This window comes from Takifugu rubripes, chromosome 8, assembly GCF_901000725.2.
Source record: "Takifugu rubripes chromosome 8, fTakRub1.2, whole genome shotgun sequence".
Lineage (NCBI taxonomy): Eukaryota > Metazoa > Chordata > Actinopteri > Tetraodontiformes > Tetraodontidae > Takifugu > Takifugu rubripes.
In genome coordinates, this window is record NC_042292.1 from 5,831,307 (window position 1) to 5,848,062 (window position 16,756).

General features: G+C 44.4%; 1 protein-coding gene across 3 annotated transcripts in view; it reads left to right on the top strand.

Annotated features, from left to right (window-relative positions):
- LOC101069602 (dedicator of cytokinesis protein 9-like) overlaps window positions 1-16,756 on the top strand; it is a 35,605-nt gene that overhangs the window by 17,524 nt on the left and 1,325 nt on the right. For 2 of the 3 annotated variants that reach the window (XM_029840271.1, XM_029840272.1), the window contains exons 7-50: window positions 56-190; window positions 265-439; window positions 639-697; window positions 1,398-1,472; window positions 1,600-1,740; window positions 2,308-2,652; window positions 2,747-2,829; window positions 3,166-3,288; window positions 3,384-3,463; window positions 3,550-3,737; window positions 3,957-4,022; window positions 4,263-4,355; window positions 4,614-4,725; window positions 4,800-4,918; window positions 5,754-5,840; window positions 5,942-6,031; window positions 6,286-6,401; window positions 6,677-6,746; window positions 6,835-6,960; window positions 7,122-7,193; window positions 7,291-7,437; window positions 7,518-7,601; window positions 7,698-7,809; window positions 7,885-8,063; window positions 8,147-8,251; window positions 8,368-8,464; window positions 8,575-8,705; window positions 9,699-9,813; window positions 9,888-9,954; window positions 10,069-10,116; window positions 10,526-10,662; window positions 10,934-11,049; window positions 11,129-11,266; window positions 11,358-11,540; window positions 11,641-11,754; window positions 11,822-12,037; window positions 12,124-12,181; window positions 12,983-13,089; window positions 13,601-13,723; window positions 14,076-14,189; window positions 14,596-14,742; window positions 15,377-15,587; window positions 16,364-16,554; window positions 16,627-16,727. In XM_029840271.1, the coding sequence (XP_029696131.1) occupies window positions 56-190; window positions 265-439; window positions 639-697; window positions 1,398-1,472; window positions 1,600-1,740; window positions 2,308-2,652; window positions 2,747-2,829; window positions 3,166-3,288; window positions 3,384-3,463; window positions 3,550-3,737; window positions 3,957-4,022; window positions 4,263-4,355; window positions 4,614-4,725; window positions 4,800-4,918; window positions 5,754-5,840; window positions 5,942-6,031; window positions 6,286-6,401; window positions 6,677-6,746; window positions 6,835-6,960; window positions 7,122-7,193; window positions 7,291-7,437; window positions 7,518-7,601; window positions 7,698-7,809; window positions 7,885-8,063; window positions 8,147-8,251; window positions 8,368-8,464; window positions 8,575-8,705; window positions 9,699-9,813; window positions 9,888-9,954; window positions 10,069-10,116; window positions 10,526-10,662; window positions 10,934-11,049; window positions 11,129-11,266; window positions 11,358-11,540; window positions 11,641-11,754; window positions 11,822-12,037; window positions 12,124-12,181; window positions 12,983-13,089; window positions 13,601-13,723; window positions 14,076-14,189; window positions 14,596-14,742; window positions 15,377-15,587; window positions 16,364-16,554; window positions 16,627-16,727 (5,396 nt within the window). Of the gene's footprint in view, window positions 1-55; window positions 191-264; window positions 440-638; window positions 698-1,397; window positions 1,473-1,599; window positions 1,741-2,307; window positions 2,653-2,746; window positions 2,830-3,165; window positions 3,289-3,383; window positions 3,464-3,549; window positions 3,738-3,956; window positions 4,023-4,262; window positions 4,356-4,613; window positions 4,726-4,799; window positions 4,919-5,753; window positions 5,841-5,941; window positions 6,032-6,285; window positions 6,402-6,676; window positions 6,747-6,834; window positions 6,961-7,121; window positions 7,194-7,290; window positions 7,438-7,517; window positions 7,602-7,697; window positions 7,810-7,884; window positions 8,064-8,146; window positions 8,252-8,367; window positions 8,465-8,574; window positions 8,706-9,698; window positions 9,814-9,887; window positions 9,955-10,068; window positions 10,117-10,525; window positions 10,663-10,933; window positions 11,050-11,128; window positions 11,267-11,357; window positions 11,541-11,640; window positions 11,755-11,821; window positions 12,038-12,123; window positions 12,182-12,982; window positions 13,090-13,600; window positions 13,724-14,075; window positions 14,190-14,339; window positions 14,346-14,595; window positions 14,743-15,376; window positions 15,588-16,363; window positions 16,555-16,626; window positions 16,728-16,756 lie in introns of all 3 variants that reach the window. The other variant, XM_029840273.1, reaches the window with a different exon arrangement.

Sequence of the window (16,756 nt, forward strand, 5' to 3'; positions counted from 1 at the left end):
TTTAGAATCAAAGAGTCCTGTTGGAATGTTAACACCCTCTAATTTGAACATCTAGTCCTTCAAAAGAAGATACTTCTATTTGACCCAGCTGGGAGATGGATCCTACAACCTCAACTTCTACAAGGATGAGAACACATCCAAGGAACCCAAAGGAACTATCTTCCTCGACTCGTGCATGGGTGTTGTTCAGGTAAAGGACCTTAAACATGAGCGTGGAAGCCGTTAAAGCTTTAAAAACCAATGCTTGCTTGCCTCCTCTTTCAGAACAGCAAAGTGCGCCGGTTTGCCTTTGAGCTGAAGATGCAGGATAAGAGCACGTTCCTGCTGGCTGCAGACAGTGAAGCAGAAATGGAGGAGTGGATTGGCACACTCAACAAGATTCTCCACAGTAGCTTTGAACAAGCCATGCAAGAGAAGAGGAACGGAGACCTGCACGATGGTGTGTCTCCACCCGGATTTTTCTTTGACAGCGTGCACCTGCCTCGGCAGATCAAGTCTTTTGTGTGCATCGGTTCATGTACCTCACCGCATTCTCGGATGCTTGCTGCACCTGCAGGCTTTACAGAGACTGAGGCTAACACATCATTATGTTGTAACACAATTACCTTAGCTAACAGAGCTCATGGTAATCTCTCCAGCAGATGAAGAACATGGAAAAACAGACCCCTCGTCTGGAACTTTTCAAGACAGCTTTCAGGTTGCCTGCTTTTTTCCCTCTTGTTACACTGCAACATGTGAGACCCCAGTTTGACCACACAACAAGCTGCACTTAAGGGATAAATCCAGACGCTTTGCATGTCTGAAGGTGTGACAAGCCATAGGGGGAGTATAAAGTAACTGGAGCTAATCAGACATGTACCCCGCAGCTAGGTTTTCCTCTTATTTTAACACATGCAAACATCTGGCATAGTTTGTTTTGTCTCCAAGACTATAGGCCAGATGAGGCTAGCACTTAACAGGAGTCTGGCCGGTAGCCTAAAAACAAACAAATAGAGGTGTGGCCCATGATTCGCTGGATTTAGCAATCCAACATCAACACAAAGTCTCCCTTGTCAATCATTTTTTAGTGAAAATAGATTCAAAGTGTTTATCATGAACTGGCTGACACACAAACATAGATGGTTACTCACATGACCAATATATTCAGTTGTGTTGCAATTTTAACTTTTAATGTTAATATTGTGTTTTCCAGAGATTCTTAGGAAATAAAGCAAAAGGGAAGTTGTCAGTAGCGTTAACCACATGACTGGATGTGGGTTTATGTCTTTCTATTGGCCTGACCCCTCCTCAGATTGTAGCCGTCACATCTTTAGTTTGTTACAGTGCCACCCAATGGCCACACAGGGCATAACATGAATAAGAACGCAACTCGTCTTTTGTGCTTCATTGTTTTCCAGACTGCCAGAGATATCGAGTCCAAATTGAGGAGTGAAGCACGCCTGAAACTCTTTATGTTGGATCCAGACACACAGGTGATGATGTCATGTAAAGTCATTTTTGATGATTGATTATACTTTCAGGTACTTCTGCACTTAATTTGTCCATGATATCAGTAGCTTGGAGTGACTGTTAAAGCTTTCCTTGTAAATCATTTCACAGAAATTGGATTTTTCTGGCATTGAGCCCGACGTGCGCCAGTTTGAGGAAAAGTTCGGGAAGAGGGTCCTGGTCAGCTGTAACGACCTCTCATTTAACCTGCAGGGCTGCATTGCAGAGAATGAAGAGGGACCCACCACTAATGTACGCATCATAAATTCATTACAGACTACCCACATCATTTTAAAATAAAAACAACCAAAAAAAGCAAAATAAAAGGCAAAGTCGCAGTCAGTTAAGACTTTGGCAGAGTTTCACAGTTAAAAGTAAATACTTGGCTGCCCCATCAAAACTAGTGTTGCTGGCAAGAGTGAAGTCCGCCACCATGGCAACCAGTCTGGGTCTTTCAGCATGTATTAGCACCAGTCTGGGGCTGGTTTCCTGCCGTCACTCTCCAAGGTTTCTCTCTCTGTAAACGACTCCTCATACACCCAGCACTCTACTGGGAAACCACAGCTATTAGCTCCACTACACACACACACACATACACACACACACACACACACACGGAGACAAAAGTACAGACAAATGGGTTTGTGTAATGGAATCCACAGTGAAAAACATCGAGGGAAGTTGAATTATATCAAAGCTGGAAAACTGGAAAATAATAAAGAGTCCATTAGACAGAGCAGTTATCCCTTTACTCTGTTTTTCTCTCACTTTCCATGATCCATTTCAAACTTTTTCCCTTCCTCTGCTCTGTCATCACAGGTTGAACCGTTCTATGTGGTTCTGTCCCTATTCGATGTCCAAAACAGCAGGAAGATCTCAGCTGACTTCCACGTGGATCTAAACCACCCTCTTGTTCTAAAGATGACATCAGGCTCAAATGGTGGACAGGACTTGCGTATCAATGGTGGCGACAGCAGTCCCCTTGCCAGCCACAAACAGCGTATTGGGCTTCTGGAAGGCGCTCTGCAGTATCCCAGACAAGGGGTGTTTTCAGTCACCTGCCCTCATCCAGAAATCTTTCTTGTAGCCAGGATTGAAAAGGTCCTGCAGGGTGGCATTACGCACTGCACCGAGCCCTACATGAAGAGTTCAGACTCTGCAAAGGTACAGAGCTCTCATCGGCACCTACGGAAAAGATAATGGTGTAATGTATGCAAAGAAGGAGAAGTAAATCCCCCTTTTTCCTGCCTTTATCTAGATAGCACAAAAAGTGTTGAAAAATGCAAAGACAGCCTGCAGCAGACTTGGAAAGTACAGGATGCCATTTGCCTGGGCTGCAAGGTATTAAAAATGCTTATTTTTGTGGTTTAACTCTCCAGGACATCTACTGTCATTAACAACAACCTTCTCATCATCAGCAGCATTGATAATACTCAAAAGCTTGTTCCCAAGGTGGTTTTGCAAAACAGTTCTAGCAGACAGCCCTAAACTTTCCCTATGCACTCTACTTATGTGGATATTCTCTGATACAATGGCTCCATACAATGGCTATACAACTGGATATACATCACAACAGTTCCTATAGAAAAGCCAGCCTCAAATGAGTCATATACGCAGTATAGTGGAGCAAAAGTCCTTCAAAGGCAGCCTTTTTTTTAAACTTTACTGTCTCTGCAGGCCTGTGTTCAAAGATGCGTCTGGAACATTGGATAAAGGCGCTCGCTTCTCAGCTCTTTACAGACAGGACAGCAGCAAGCTGTCAGATGAGGACATGTTCAAGCTGCTAACTGACTTTAGAAAGTATGTTTTGTTTATTCTGCACCCTTCAAAATCCCACTGCAATTGATTCGGTATGTATTTGTAAATGCAGCCTGTCTGTCTGGTTTTCCCAACAGACCAGAGAAAATGGCCAAACTCCCTGTGCTCCTAGGCAACCTCGATGTAACTATTGACAATGTGGCCCCGGATGTACCCCGTAAATTCACAATAATATTTGCTGTAAAGTCCTTGCCTGTCTTCATCAGGCATTCCCCCTAATTGGTTGCATTTCCTATCCAACAGATTGCATCACTTCCTCCTACATCCCTGTTAGGAACTTTGAAGGCAACGGGCCTGGCAGTGCTCTTCTGGAGGTGGAGGAGTTTGTGCCCTGCATCGCAAAGTGCTCCCAACCATTTACCATCTATAACAACCACCTCTATGTCTACCCAAAACACCTCAAGTATGATGGACAGAAATGTTTTGCTAAGGTACAAATAACTTCACTGAATTCATCGTCATCATCACCATCCTTGTTTTATTATTCAGCTTAAGTCTCAACTGGCCACTAAGCATTGCAGTGGAATCTGATTAGAATATTAATACTCTTAATGGTCAGCATGATAATAGGAAAGCAAACTCAGTATTGTGTCTGAAGTGCTTGGTTATGCCTTTTTAAAGACAACAAACATTCATTTGCACCATTTCAGGCCAGAAATATTGCTGTCTGCATTGAATTCAAGGATTCAGATGAGGATGGAGCCCGTCCGCTGAGGGTGCGTAAGCACACCAGGGGAACACGTTTCGTTTTTTATTACATCATGTAAAATTTCAATAAAACACATGGTTTAAGTCAGGCCAGTTTAGTGTTATTTACAGATGGGTTTGAAACACACCCTCTTCAGGCTGTTACAGTGTGAGCTGTGGGTGATGTGAGGGGAAAAAATGTACCATAAAAATCCCCTTTTAACGTGGAAAAATAACCTTGACTTAAATGCATTTACTGGCCTCTGCAGTGCATTTATGGTCATCCAGGAGGGCCTCTGTTCACCAAGCAGGCGTACGCAGCCGTCCTGCACCACCAGCAGAACCCTGAGTTCTATGATGAGGTATATCTGCGTTTGCATTACTTCTCCATAAAACTAGATTGTTTATTGTGCTTATAATTAATATAATTCTATGAAAAGAAGTTGCAGGAAATAACAGGATGCGCTGTATATTTTAGAAAGCATTGACTTTTCCATCTTGTTTGTGCAGAGTTCAGTCCTCACTGGAAATGGTCCACAGGCCTATTTTCACCTTCCTCTGCAAACTTCATTCTGTCTTAGGAAAACATCCATACGCACATGTTTATTTCCTCTCCTCAGATCAAGATAGAGCTACCTACTCAGCTGCATGGGAAGCACCACCTCCTGTTTACCTTCTATCACGTCAGCTGTGACAGCAACAGCAAGAAGAAGGACCCAGTTGAGACTCCAGGTAGACTGCAGCCTTTCACTTTCACTAGATCAGTGTGTGTCTAACCCCTGTTTGCTCCTGTACTTCTCCCACAGTGGGTTCAGCGTGGTTGCCTCTGCTGAGGGATGGCAGGGTCGTCATGAACGAGCAGCACCTCCCCGTAGCTGCCAACCTTCCTGCCAGGTACCTCAGCTCTCAGGATGGTGTCAACAAGGTAAAGGATTAGGAGTGGAGCAGCTTGCTCCAAACTCACCCACACACAACAATTCACAGTTTTAAATCCAAGTAAAATTCCAAAACAGAATTCAGCAAATGCGAGGCATGATTGGATCTCATGGAAATCTTATTAAATCATTGCATTCGATGATTTGGGGAAATCTATCCTCCATAGATGTATTAAGTACCCCCCTCAAACCAATAGGGGCAGCCTTGCCCGTGCAGTGACTCGCTGAACCTCCGAGGGTCAGTGATTGACAGTTGGGCATCACATGAGTCAAATCTGAACTGCAGGGCTTTAGGAGCCCTTAAAGAGGATTGTACAATTTCTTGTTGTTTAAGAAGGGATTTGTGCAGCATCCACATCAGGCTGTGCTTAATGGATGAAGGTCTTGCTCGCTGCAAACAGGATGAGGCCTCACAGGGGTCTCACAAGCTTCCGTATCAAATGACTGTGAAATGTGATCAGCACTGAAAAGCAATCCATCAGGAAAATCAATGTCGTTTCAGTGAGCTCAGCCTGTGCTGGCGTACATTATTCAGCTAATGGTTTTAGTGTAGAGTTCATTGAAGCTGTTGCGGTTTTGTATTTATAGGACTTTGTTTTGATTTAAGTTTCTGAAAGAGAAGAAGCCTTCTCAAAATAAGCATCTAGCCTGTAAGCAGAGCGGTTTGGCAGGATATCTTTTGTTACACCAGCCACACATAACCTGTCATTTATGTTTTGAACTCTTTCTTACAAAACAACCCTTTGCAATGGTTGTTCCTTGGCAAACACGTGCAGTTTTTATTCAGAATCCAGTGCAGTAATTGTTCCCTACTTGCCTTTGCAGCAATTGGGCTCAGAGATTAAATGGGTTGATGGTGGGAAACCCCTGTTCAGACTCTCAACTCATCTGGTTTCTACAGTTTACACGCAGGTATGCACTCCTTTGGTTTATTATTGTCCATGCGCATGCACGTCTACACTAAATGCCCATGGAAGATGAAAATAAAATTCGAAATGACACGTCTCCTTCAGGATCAGCACTTGCACAACTTCTTCCAGCACTGTCAAAACATGGAAATGTCTGAACAGGCTTCAGAGGGGGAGCTGGTTAAATACCTTAAGGTACTGAAAGCTACATTTATTTGAAATGCCCTGAGGAAATCGCAACACACCCTGTTATTCATGTCTTATCAAATACATTCGAGCATCGTGCCCAAGTGTTGCACGCTTTTGTATGTGGCATTATTTTTTTGTACGCTAAACTGTCAACAAATCTCCCCAGCTGCTTCATGAGCACCTCTTGAGTGTTTTAGATGCGATATCTGTAAACATCTAACAGGATCCATGGAAATAATATAACTCTATTTCCTTCTTAGAGCCTTCATGCCATGGAGGGTCATGTGATGGTCAATTTTCTGCCCACCGTCCTCAACCAGCTGTTTTGTGTCCTAACTAGAGCCACACATGAGGATGTGGCTGTCAACGTGACAAGGCAAGCCACACACACTTGCCCACAGACGCACACTTAACCACATGTGCATTAAATTCCTGCTTTCCAGCCACAGCGAGGCATGCATTTTAGCATACCGGTACTTGAAAACACAACATGTAGAAAATTAGAAAAAAGTCACTTAAAATTAGCCTTTATTTCCAAGTGCTTCCCCATGTTTCAACATAACTCATGCATATGTTAATGTATGGACAGAAGCTGTATAACTGTGTTAGTTTATTCACGTATTTAATGTATCGTTGCTGTCTGTTTGTTAGGGTGATGGTTCACGTTGTTGCACAGTGTCATGAAGAAGGTCTTGAACATTACTTGAGATCCTATGTTAAGGTAAAGTGTGGTTCCAGAAATGCAGATAATGGGTTTGTATGTTCTTATATATTAACGTGCTAATATTTCCCCCCTTCTCTACTCTCAGTTTGTCTTTAAACCAGAGTCTTATTCCTCCACTAATGTGAAAACAGTCCACGAAGAGCTGGCTAAAGCCATGACAGCGATCCTCAAGCCTTCCACAGACTTTTTAACCAGCAACAAACTGTTGAAGGTAACGTACATTTTTTACTTCAGAGAGAAAGAACTTTTGTCTTCATGTTCACCATGCCATCATGCTTTCAGCTGCTAACATACAGCTCTAGTGTTTTGCAGAACATTCTGTAGGGCCCAGTGTTTTTGGACTGTACCAGTGACTTTGTCTTCATGTTGTAGCACTCGTGGTACTTCTTTGAAGCTCTCGTGAAGTCAATGGCTCACTATCTCATAGAGTGTTCTAGAGTCAAAGTAAGTCGTTTTTTGCCCTTCTTTTCTAAACTTCAAGCGCTTTCTTCTGAGTGTAAATCCCAACCCCCTCATTTTTCATCTTGTTTGTGTCTCCCAGCTCACCAGGAACCAGCGTTTCTCTGCATCGTTCCAACACGCAGTGGAGACTCTGGTTAACATGCTGATGCCGCACATCACCCAGAAATACAAGGACAACCTGGATGCAGCTCGCAACGCCAACCACAGTTTGGCCGTTTTCATTAAGGTCGGCGCTCCTTTATACGTCGCAATGGTAGACTCGACTTTAACATGTAGTTAATAATAAAGTGTGTTTAATGTTCTCAGCGCTGCTTCACCTTCATGGACAGAGGCTTCGTGTTCAAGCAGATCAACAGCTACATGAACTGTTTTGTTCCTGGAGACCCCAAGGTTAAACTCACATGCGGCAACATTTGCACTGCTTTAATCAAAAATAGTAAATCTCTGTAAATTCCTTTTGAATATTTTCTGTTGCGTTCCAAACAGACTTTGTACGAGTTCAAGTTTGAGTTCTTGCGGGTTGTTTGCAACCACGAGCATTTTGTCCCCCTTAACCTACCTATGCCATTTGGGAAAGGAAGAATTCAGCGGTTTCAAGGCAAGTGGCACATTTTACCCGACCGTTTGCTGTTTGTTACTCTCCCCTGACTGATGCGTGCGGCTGCTGCTCCAGATCTACAGCTGGATTATTCTCTCACTGATGACTTCTGCCGAAACCACTTCCTGGTGGGCCTGCTGCTTAGGGAAGTGGGTGGGGCTCTTCAGGAGTCCAGAGAGATCCGTCAAATCGCCATCCAGGTGCTGAAGGGGCTGATGATCAAACATACATTTGATGACCGCTATGTTGCCAAAGTGAGTTTTACGACTGTCTAATTTTAATTTTTAGATCAAGTAATCGGGGTTTTTATTAACGAGCACACATGATGTCATTGTAGAGCCAGCAGGCCAGACTTGCCACCCTCTACCTCCCACTCTTTGGCCTGCTTCAGGAAAATGTCTGCAGACTTCACGTCAAGGAATCTTCGGTGCCAAGCCACAATGTAAGACCGACACCTAGTGGTGACTACATATATAGCAGTTTGTGTTTATTTCCCGTTGTAACCGAAACTGATTACAGATTTACATCGTTATGTCTCTAATTATTTTTATTTTGCAGCATGCCAGAGAAGAATCATTGGTTACTCCCCACAAATCTGGTGGCTGCATCGAAAATGCTCTCCACAAAGATGTGTTTGGGGTCATCTCTGGAACAGGTAAAGCATCGCTCTGCTTTCTGACTAATGGTAGTACTCGGAGAAGGTGGAATTATAATTTATATTTGCTGTATTTGTTCTGGTAAGCAATATTTTCTTTTTCGGTGAAGCTTCCCCACACACCTCCACTCCCAACGTCTGCTCAGTTCACCATGCAGACTCCAGAGGCTCTCTGGTCTCCACCGACTCTGGAAACAGCCTGCTGGACAAGAATAGTGACAAGACCAATTCTCTGGAGAAGGTAGCCAGTTATATAAATCATAATTCACCTCCGCAAAATGGCTGTGTCGCTCCACAAGTGCTGACTAAGCGTATTTTCATTTTCTGTCTGTCATTTTTTTGTTTTTGCTCTCTTTTGCGTTTTCATTGATTCTGGGTTTTTTGACCTGCTTGTGAATTCACTGATCCAGTAATGCATTGATTGAGAGGTTACCATGACAACCGGATTAGGTTGCCTGCTGGTGACAGTTCCGGTTCCTTGAGAGCATGAATGTTGAACAAACTCGGTTAAATTTGATTTAGTTTGACGGTCTCTCGAAAACCATTGCTCTCCTCCTCCAGAACTCCTCCACCCCCTCTCCTTCTGTAACTTCCCAAAAGGAGAGATTTACCAGAAGGCACACAGTTAATGTGCCCCCTCTCCCTTTGGTTCCCGAGGACCGACTCCAACCTCCTATCCGCATCAGCCAGCGTGTCACCATGGACTTTTCCCTCCTCTCTGTGCCACTGCCTGACCTGCTGCGGGGCAGCGATAATCACAGACCTGCTGCAGGACGGAGGCTGGTGGGAAATGAGGAGGAAAATATACAAGTATTCAGCGTGACACTTTGTGACTGCAACGCTTTGCTTCCAGTTGTACAGATTTCAGCATACTTGCCATTCACAGATGTGGTTACATTTGAAGGACACTGGAGATGCAGAAGTCTGTACAATATGTTCAAAATCCTCCCAAAGTCTTTTTCTGAGTGTCCCAAATGAGGGAGTGTGCGTGCTTTTACCAACAGGGAGGCTGAGTTGACCTTTACCCACTCATTTCCTCTGATGCTGTAACATCACTGTAGCCGCTGCGATCTAAAAATGAAGAACTGCTGCCCTGAATCCTCCCTCTGAGGAATATTCTTGACATTTCTCTCCTCTCTGAAGTTTGGGTCATTTTAATGACGTCTTTTAACAAATATTCCCTGTGTACCTGATAACTCAAACTGTCTCTTAAATTGGTTTTCTGTCTCTTCAGAACCATCACGCAGCCGCTCCTGGCAGCAGCGTGCTGCGCTGCGACAAACTAGACCGGGACGAGATCAAAAATATCCTTATGTGTTTTCTGCATATCCTCAAGAGCATGTCCGAGGGTAGGGAAGCCTAGCTCAGTCACTGCACCTCTGCCAACCTCTTCATCTTATTTGCATACATTTTGTCACCACAGAGGCCCTGTTTGCATACTGGAACAAAGCAGCTCCCTCAGAACTAATGGACTTCTTTACCTTAATAGAGTAAGTAGAGAGCTTTACATATGGAGTAAATGATATGAGTTTAATTCAGAATTAAGTTTTGCAGTGGTACCGTTGCACTTCGTTGAGCCTCACTGTGCTTTGTCCATGTGACAGAGTCTGCCTTCATCAGTTCAGATACATGGGGAAGAGATTCATTGCCAGGTAGCGTTCACACCACTTTTCAATATACGCAATCTGACATATTTACTATAAAACCTCATTATCTTCCTTCTTTGCTTTAATGCTATAATAAGACTGACACCTGTGGCCACACTTACAAATTCTTACTGAATTATTTAACCCTCTGCTTTGGTGTGTTCTCATTTGTAACACTGCTGGGGAGTTATTTTGCGGTCATTGTGACGGCCCCTGGCCCCTCCTGCACGGGTAAGAATTTGCTATTCTTACTCTGCTCCATAACAGGCATGACACTGCCATTAATCATTCTGCTTACAGGCATACAGTAGCCAACCCTTCCCCATTTCCTGCGTGTGCATCTCATTCTACCATATGAATACAGTTAATCTGACCACCACACATGCAAGTGACTATGTTTGTTCTCTCCCAACAGGAGCCAGGAGTCTGCAGGGCCTGTAGCTCCAGACAGAAAGTCCCTAACTATGCCTGTTTCTCGTAACAGAGCAGGGATCCTGCATGCCCGTCTTCAACAACTGGGAACTCTGGAAAATCCTCACACCTTCAACAGTAGTATGCCCTCCTTCTGTCCTCAAATTAATACTTCACCCTCCTACAAATTGCACAAGTTGTTCATCCATATTATGCCTCCAATATAATTCAGTAATAATATGTGCATGAACTTGAAAACAATTACTCAACAAGTAATTGTTTCCATCTACCATCTCTTAGCAGAAAGGAAAACCTATTCCGATATTTATGCCCTGTCTTTTTGCCAATGTCTCTATTGCCACCATGAGTAAGTCATTTTCTGTATGTGTTTTGTCTTATTCCTTCTTCTCAGTGTACTCTCATACAGAAGCAGACGTAAGCAGTCAGTGTCTTCTGGAGGCAAACGTGTCTACAGAGGTCTGTCTGACTGTTCTGGACACACTGAGCATCTTCATCATGGGATTCAAGGTAGCAAAAAGGACAATTGATAATAAATAACACCGTTACAAAGCCATTTACATTTGACAGTGCGGCACCTTTCTCTCAGATCCAGCTGACTTCAGATCTTGGTCACAACCCCTTGATGAAAAAGGTTTTCCAGGTCCATCTGTGCTTTCTGCAGATCCCTCAATCTGAAGCTGCCCTCAAACAGGTCTTCACCTCTCTCAGGACCTTCATTTACAAGGTGAAAGCTCTGAAAGCCTATGGCAATGACACCATTTGTTTCAGAGCTTTTTTGTCCTGACACGTGACACATTTCCTGCCGAATCCTGCAGTTTCCCTGTACATTCTTCGATGGCCGGGCCGACATGTGCGCCTCATTATGCTACGAAATCCTCAAGTGCTGTAACTCCAAGCTTAGCTCTATCCGCAGTGATGCCGCCCATCTCCTCTACTTCCTCATGAAAAGCAACTTTGACTATACAGGACGCAAGTCTTTCGTCCGAACCCACCTGCAGGTGTGTGCTGACTGGTTTTAGCTGTAGTTTTTAGATTTGTTTTCTGATGTGGCTAAACAGGTTGTACATTTGTGTTAACTCCTCCTCTCTATTTGTCTAGGTGGTCATTGCTGTCAGTCAGCTAATTGCTGATGTCATTGGTATTGGTAGTACCCGTTTTCAGCAGTCTCTCTCCATCATTAACAACTGTGCCAACAGCGACAAGACCATCAAGGTGGGTGGGGCTATGGTAAATGGTATGGGGCATATCTTGTCAAGAGTCTAATTTGCTATTATTGTAGCACACGGCGTTCCCCTCAGACGTAAAGGATCTGACAAAGCGCATCAGGACTGTGCTGATGGCCACCGAGCAGATGAAGGAGCATGAGAATGATCCAGAAATGCTGGTGGACCTCCAGTACAGCCTGGCCAAATCCTACACCAGCACTCCAGAGCTCCGCAAGACCTGGCTGGACAGCATGGCTCGCATCCACAACAAGAACGGGGACCTTTCAGAGGTATTCTTGGAATATAACCCCTTTTTAAATGTAGGTTTTGCAGGACCTTGTAGATGTTAAGGACAGTTTGACTTCTTCTGCTGCAGGCTGCCATGTGTTATGTGCATGTTGCTGCTTTGGTGGCTGAATACTTGTGGAGAAAAGGTGAGTCGGTGATATTGGCATCATACTCATTTGCTTCTATTTGCTCATAATATAATATTTTATTTTATGGTTTTTCTAACCATTTGCATCATCTAGTATTTAGAGAGAGATGACAACCACATTTTATGACTAAAATGTTTCCTTATTAGTTTCTAATGCACATTATTGAGGATATACTGGGCTAAATCCAACAATACCAATAAAACAATTAGAGAATAAATGCCCCCCTTTTATTTTATATTTTAAATGGTTTCTCTCACTTTTTTCTGTTACTTTATACTCCATTCCTTCCTTAGATGGAGCCTAACACAAAAAGCTTAGTCATTGTGTTATTACATAATTTTCACATTCTAGTTGTGAATTGAGGATCTGCATCTGTCATTTAAAGAAACCGCCACTATCCTTCTCTGAGTAATCCAGGTTCCACTATTTAGGTGTTAAAGAAGAGTTTCAGATAAGAACCCCCCCCTTACCGACTGCATTTTCCTGTTTAACAAATTAGATAGACTTTGAATTCAGTTATGTGGCGTGCAGTATATTTATCATACTTTATTTATTGTTCAGTCAGGTGTGTTTGAGAGTTGATCAGTCTCCCCTTAAAATGCTTTTTACTTGCAACATTAGGTCACCAGATGTGCTCTTTTCTTGGATTTGTATGTTTTTAGTGGAATGGAGAAATTGAGCGTGAGGTCACATTTTAAACTGATATAATATGTCAAATATCCTAAACAACTGTCTATAGACTACCTACAGTTTCCATTACAAATACTCAGAGCCTGCTTCTTCCACCTGTATGTGAAGGCATGTTCAGGCAGGGCTGCTCAGCTTTCCGAATCATCACTCCAAACATCGATGAAGAGGCAGCCATGATGGAGGATGTGGGGATGCAGGATGTTCATTTCAATGAGGTAAAAACAAGAATGTAGTGGTCATACAGTGCTTTACATTATCCCCGATAGACGCAGTTTCTTAGTCTAGCATTCAGGATGTTTGTCTCACTGTTATCCCTTCATATAATCTAGAAGAGCTCTTATCAGTGTTCCCAGTATCAGCTGCTTATTCCAGGAGAAATGGTGGAGACTTTGAACCAGGGCTTGGTCCATGTCTTACTTGGACTTACCTGTAAGCTGGGAGACGGGAGGGAAGTGTAAGAGTCAGACTTTCTGATAAGCCCTGCGCTCCTCTGCCACCTGATTCATTAGCAGGATAATGCTAAAGGTGACATCCTTTTGCCTGTTGCAGGCATGTGATGAAGATTTGGTCTGCATGTGCAGACAGTTAAAAGCAGGTGAACCCTGTACCAACTCTGAAAGTCTTTTTGTCTTGATGATCTCTCTCGCCCGTCGGAGCCATTTCCACCCACAGCAGCTGCCTCTGAAGGGGAGCAGAGTTTGCATTTCTCCTCCTGTGTGTGTTCAGGAGGTGTTGATGGAGCTGTTGGAGGAATGCGCTGAAGGCCTGTGGAAGGCAGAGCGGTATGAGCTCATTGCTGACGTGTACAGACTCATCATCCCCATTTATGAACAGCGCAGAGACTTCGAGGTAAAGTGCTGCCATCTGGAAAGTTAAACAAAGAAGATCCTCGTTCTCATCATTTACTGATGCAATCATTTGTGTCAGCCTGCGGGCCCAACGCAAATAGACTGATGATAGAGCTGTTGCCATATCCTGATCTTGGCTTACTAGATTGTCAAGGTAGCTAATGTTGGCAAACGCAAGCCTCCCTGGCCTGTTTCACTCAGCTCAGCCTTGTTGTACAAATTATGGATTCGTGTGTGGAATTCACTCGCATAATGTCTCATTAATGTCAAAGTGGTAATACCCCCGGAAACGTCACCTCTCCAAGACCTTAAAGCCAGTGAAACTAATGCCATTTGTTGTCTTTGCAAAACAGAAACTGACACACTTGTACGACACTTTGCACCGTGCCTACACCAAAGTGATGGAAGTGATGCATACTGGCAAAAGGCTGCTGGGAACATACTTCCGAGTGGCCTTCTTCGGACAGGTGAGCATAAACAGAACAATCGGGCAGATTGCAGGAGCATCTTACTGCTGTTTTTGCATAGCATGACTGCTAGATCTTACCAAGAGTTTGAAAAACCTTTTAAACAGCATTTAACGGGGGTGTCTCTCTTTTTCTCCCTGCCTCTCTAAGGCTGCGGTAAGTGTGGAGAGCATTGGCCTCTTGATGCCCTCTTCCACCTCCTCTTATAGTTTTGTTATTGTAGCTGGATGTTCTTTAGAATTAGAGTCACAGGCTAGTAGCAAAAGTCTGTAAAACACACACACAGGCACACACACACAAAAACGTTCTCTGGTGCACACACACACACATGCAAACATTTTAAATTAGCGAGAAAGCATTAAAGAAGCAGCAGCAGAGTTCATGACTTCCTGATTCGCCTCTGCAGGGCTTCTTTGAGGATGAAGATGGAAAGGAGTACATCTACAAGGAGCCCAAGTTCACTCCGCTGTCTGAGATCTCCCAGAGGCTTCTCAAACTCTATTCTGACAAATTTGGACAGGAGAATGTCAAGATCATCCAGGACTCTGGGAGGGTGAGGTCATAAATCTTCCTTTTTATGCCTCTGACGGTAAATGGTGTCACATGGCAGCTGTGCTGTGATGTCATTAGTCCCTTTTCCACTAGAGGGACTTTTGACATTCCTACAACCAAAGTTTCCTATAACCTTTCTCCTTTGCATTCAGACTGGATGGATGTTTTAGTTCCTATGACCACAGTCCCTATAGCTCTTTTAGCTCCTACCTTAGAGCAGGATCTCCGTCCTTCGCCTCCTCTCAAGGTTAAATAATCAAGCGGGATCCTTAAATACCACCATTCTAACACCATTTGCCCAATTAAGCATCTACACTGTAGCAACATGATATTTGACCAGAATTTCAACCATTTCTCCGGTAAATTGAAAATCTGCCAGACACATTGTAGTGCCATTATTTTTTAGTGGAAACCCTGTTGGCTACACCGGTCCTGAACAATTCCTACCACTTACTCTAGAACTCTGGAAGTGTTCTGGTGGACTGTTGTGGTTGCGAAATGTCACGCAACAATCAGATGGTTTAAATACGGTCAGTTTCTGAATTATTGCCTTTGGTGTAGCTTATCTCATCTCAGGGTTTATCAGATTTCGTACGGCTGCCATTTATCGGACAAACTGTCTCCTGTTTGCACAGGTAAATCCCAAGGACCTAGACTCCAAGTATGCCTACATCCAGGTGACCCACGTCACACCTTACCTGGATGATAAGGAGCAGGAGGACCGCAAGACCGACTTTGAAAAGAGTCACAATATTCGCCGCTTCGTCTTTGAGACGCCATTCACAGTGTCGGGCAAGAAGCAGGGCGGGGTGGAGGAGCAGTGCAAACGGCGCACCATCCTCACAAGTACGTGATAAAGAGTGGGTAAATAAAGGCCTTCCCAGGCAGCCTTATCGTGTTAACGAGCTGCTTATTAGGCTTTGCTGTTATTTACTCCTGACGCAGTCATCAGCTCAGAGCAGGTGGAAGAGCACGCACCTCCGTCAGCTTTATCACAAAGTTCAGTCCTTATCTCGCGCTGATAATCACGCAAACCGACAGATAATGTGCCCGCGTGTGCGTGTCTGGGGGGGGGCACATTGGCAGCAGACACACTGGCAGCAGCCACATTGGCAGCAGCCACACGTGCGTAAGGCGAATTCCGATTGATGGGGGGAGCCCGACGATGCCCCGTGACAAGAGAAAGGTCCTCAACAACTTTTGGTTTTCTCTGTGAAAACATCCCCTGTTGTTCAGGTTGTATCAACCAGTTAATGATCAACAATGGGACAGTTTTTACACACTGATAATCTTTCCGAGCAACTCCTAATTAGCCGTTTAATCATCGTTGCTCTGGGACCAGCACACGTTTCAAAGACTCCCGTCAGAGGTAATATCCACACAGATTGTTCCCATGGCAACCCCATTAGATCCATTACAGCCTGTTTGCATCAAAATCAAATCATCTTTACTTATATAGCGTCTGTTGCAATCAGAATTGTCTCTAGGCGCCACCCAGGGCCTGACCCGCACCAAGCATTATGGGATGTTTACATGCCTCGTTGTCCCCTGGTTGTTGCGGCTGCTTTTGTGTAATTTATGTGACGTAAAAATGAACATTTGTCCGGTCTGTTGCCCTTCAGCCACCCACTGTTTCCCATACGTGAAGAAGCGAATAGCCGTCATGTACCAACACCAGACCGACCTGAGCCCCATCGAGGTGGCCATCGACGAGATGAGCGCCAAGGTGGCCGAGCTGCGGCTCCTCTGCTCGGCCACGGAGGTGGACATGATCCGCCTGCAGCTCAAACTGCAGGGCAGCGTCAGCGTTCAGGTACGAACCGCTGTGGCCTGAGAAACAAAAATCCCGTGGCGGTGTTTGAAATCCACCTCTGTGCCGCCGCAGGTCAATGCCGGGCCCCTCACTTACGCCAGAGCCTTCCTCAACGACAGCGGTGCCAAAAAGTTCCCCGACAACAAGGTCAAGCAGCTTAAAGAGGTGTTCAGGTACTGAGGACTCCATCCTTGTCCCGGTT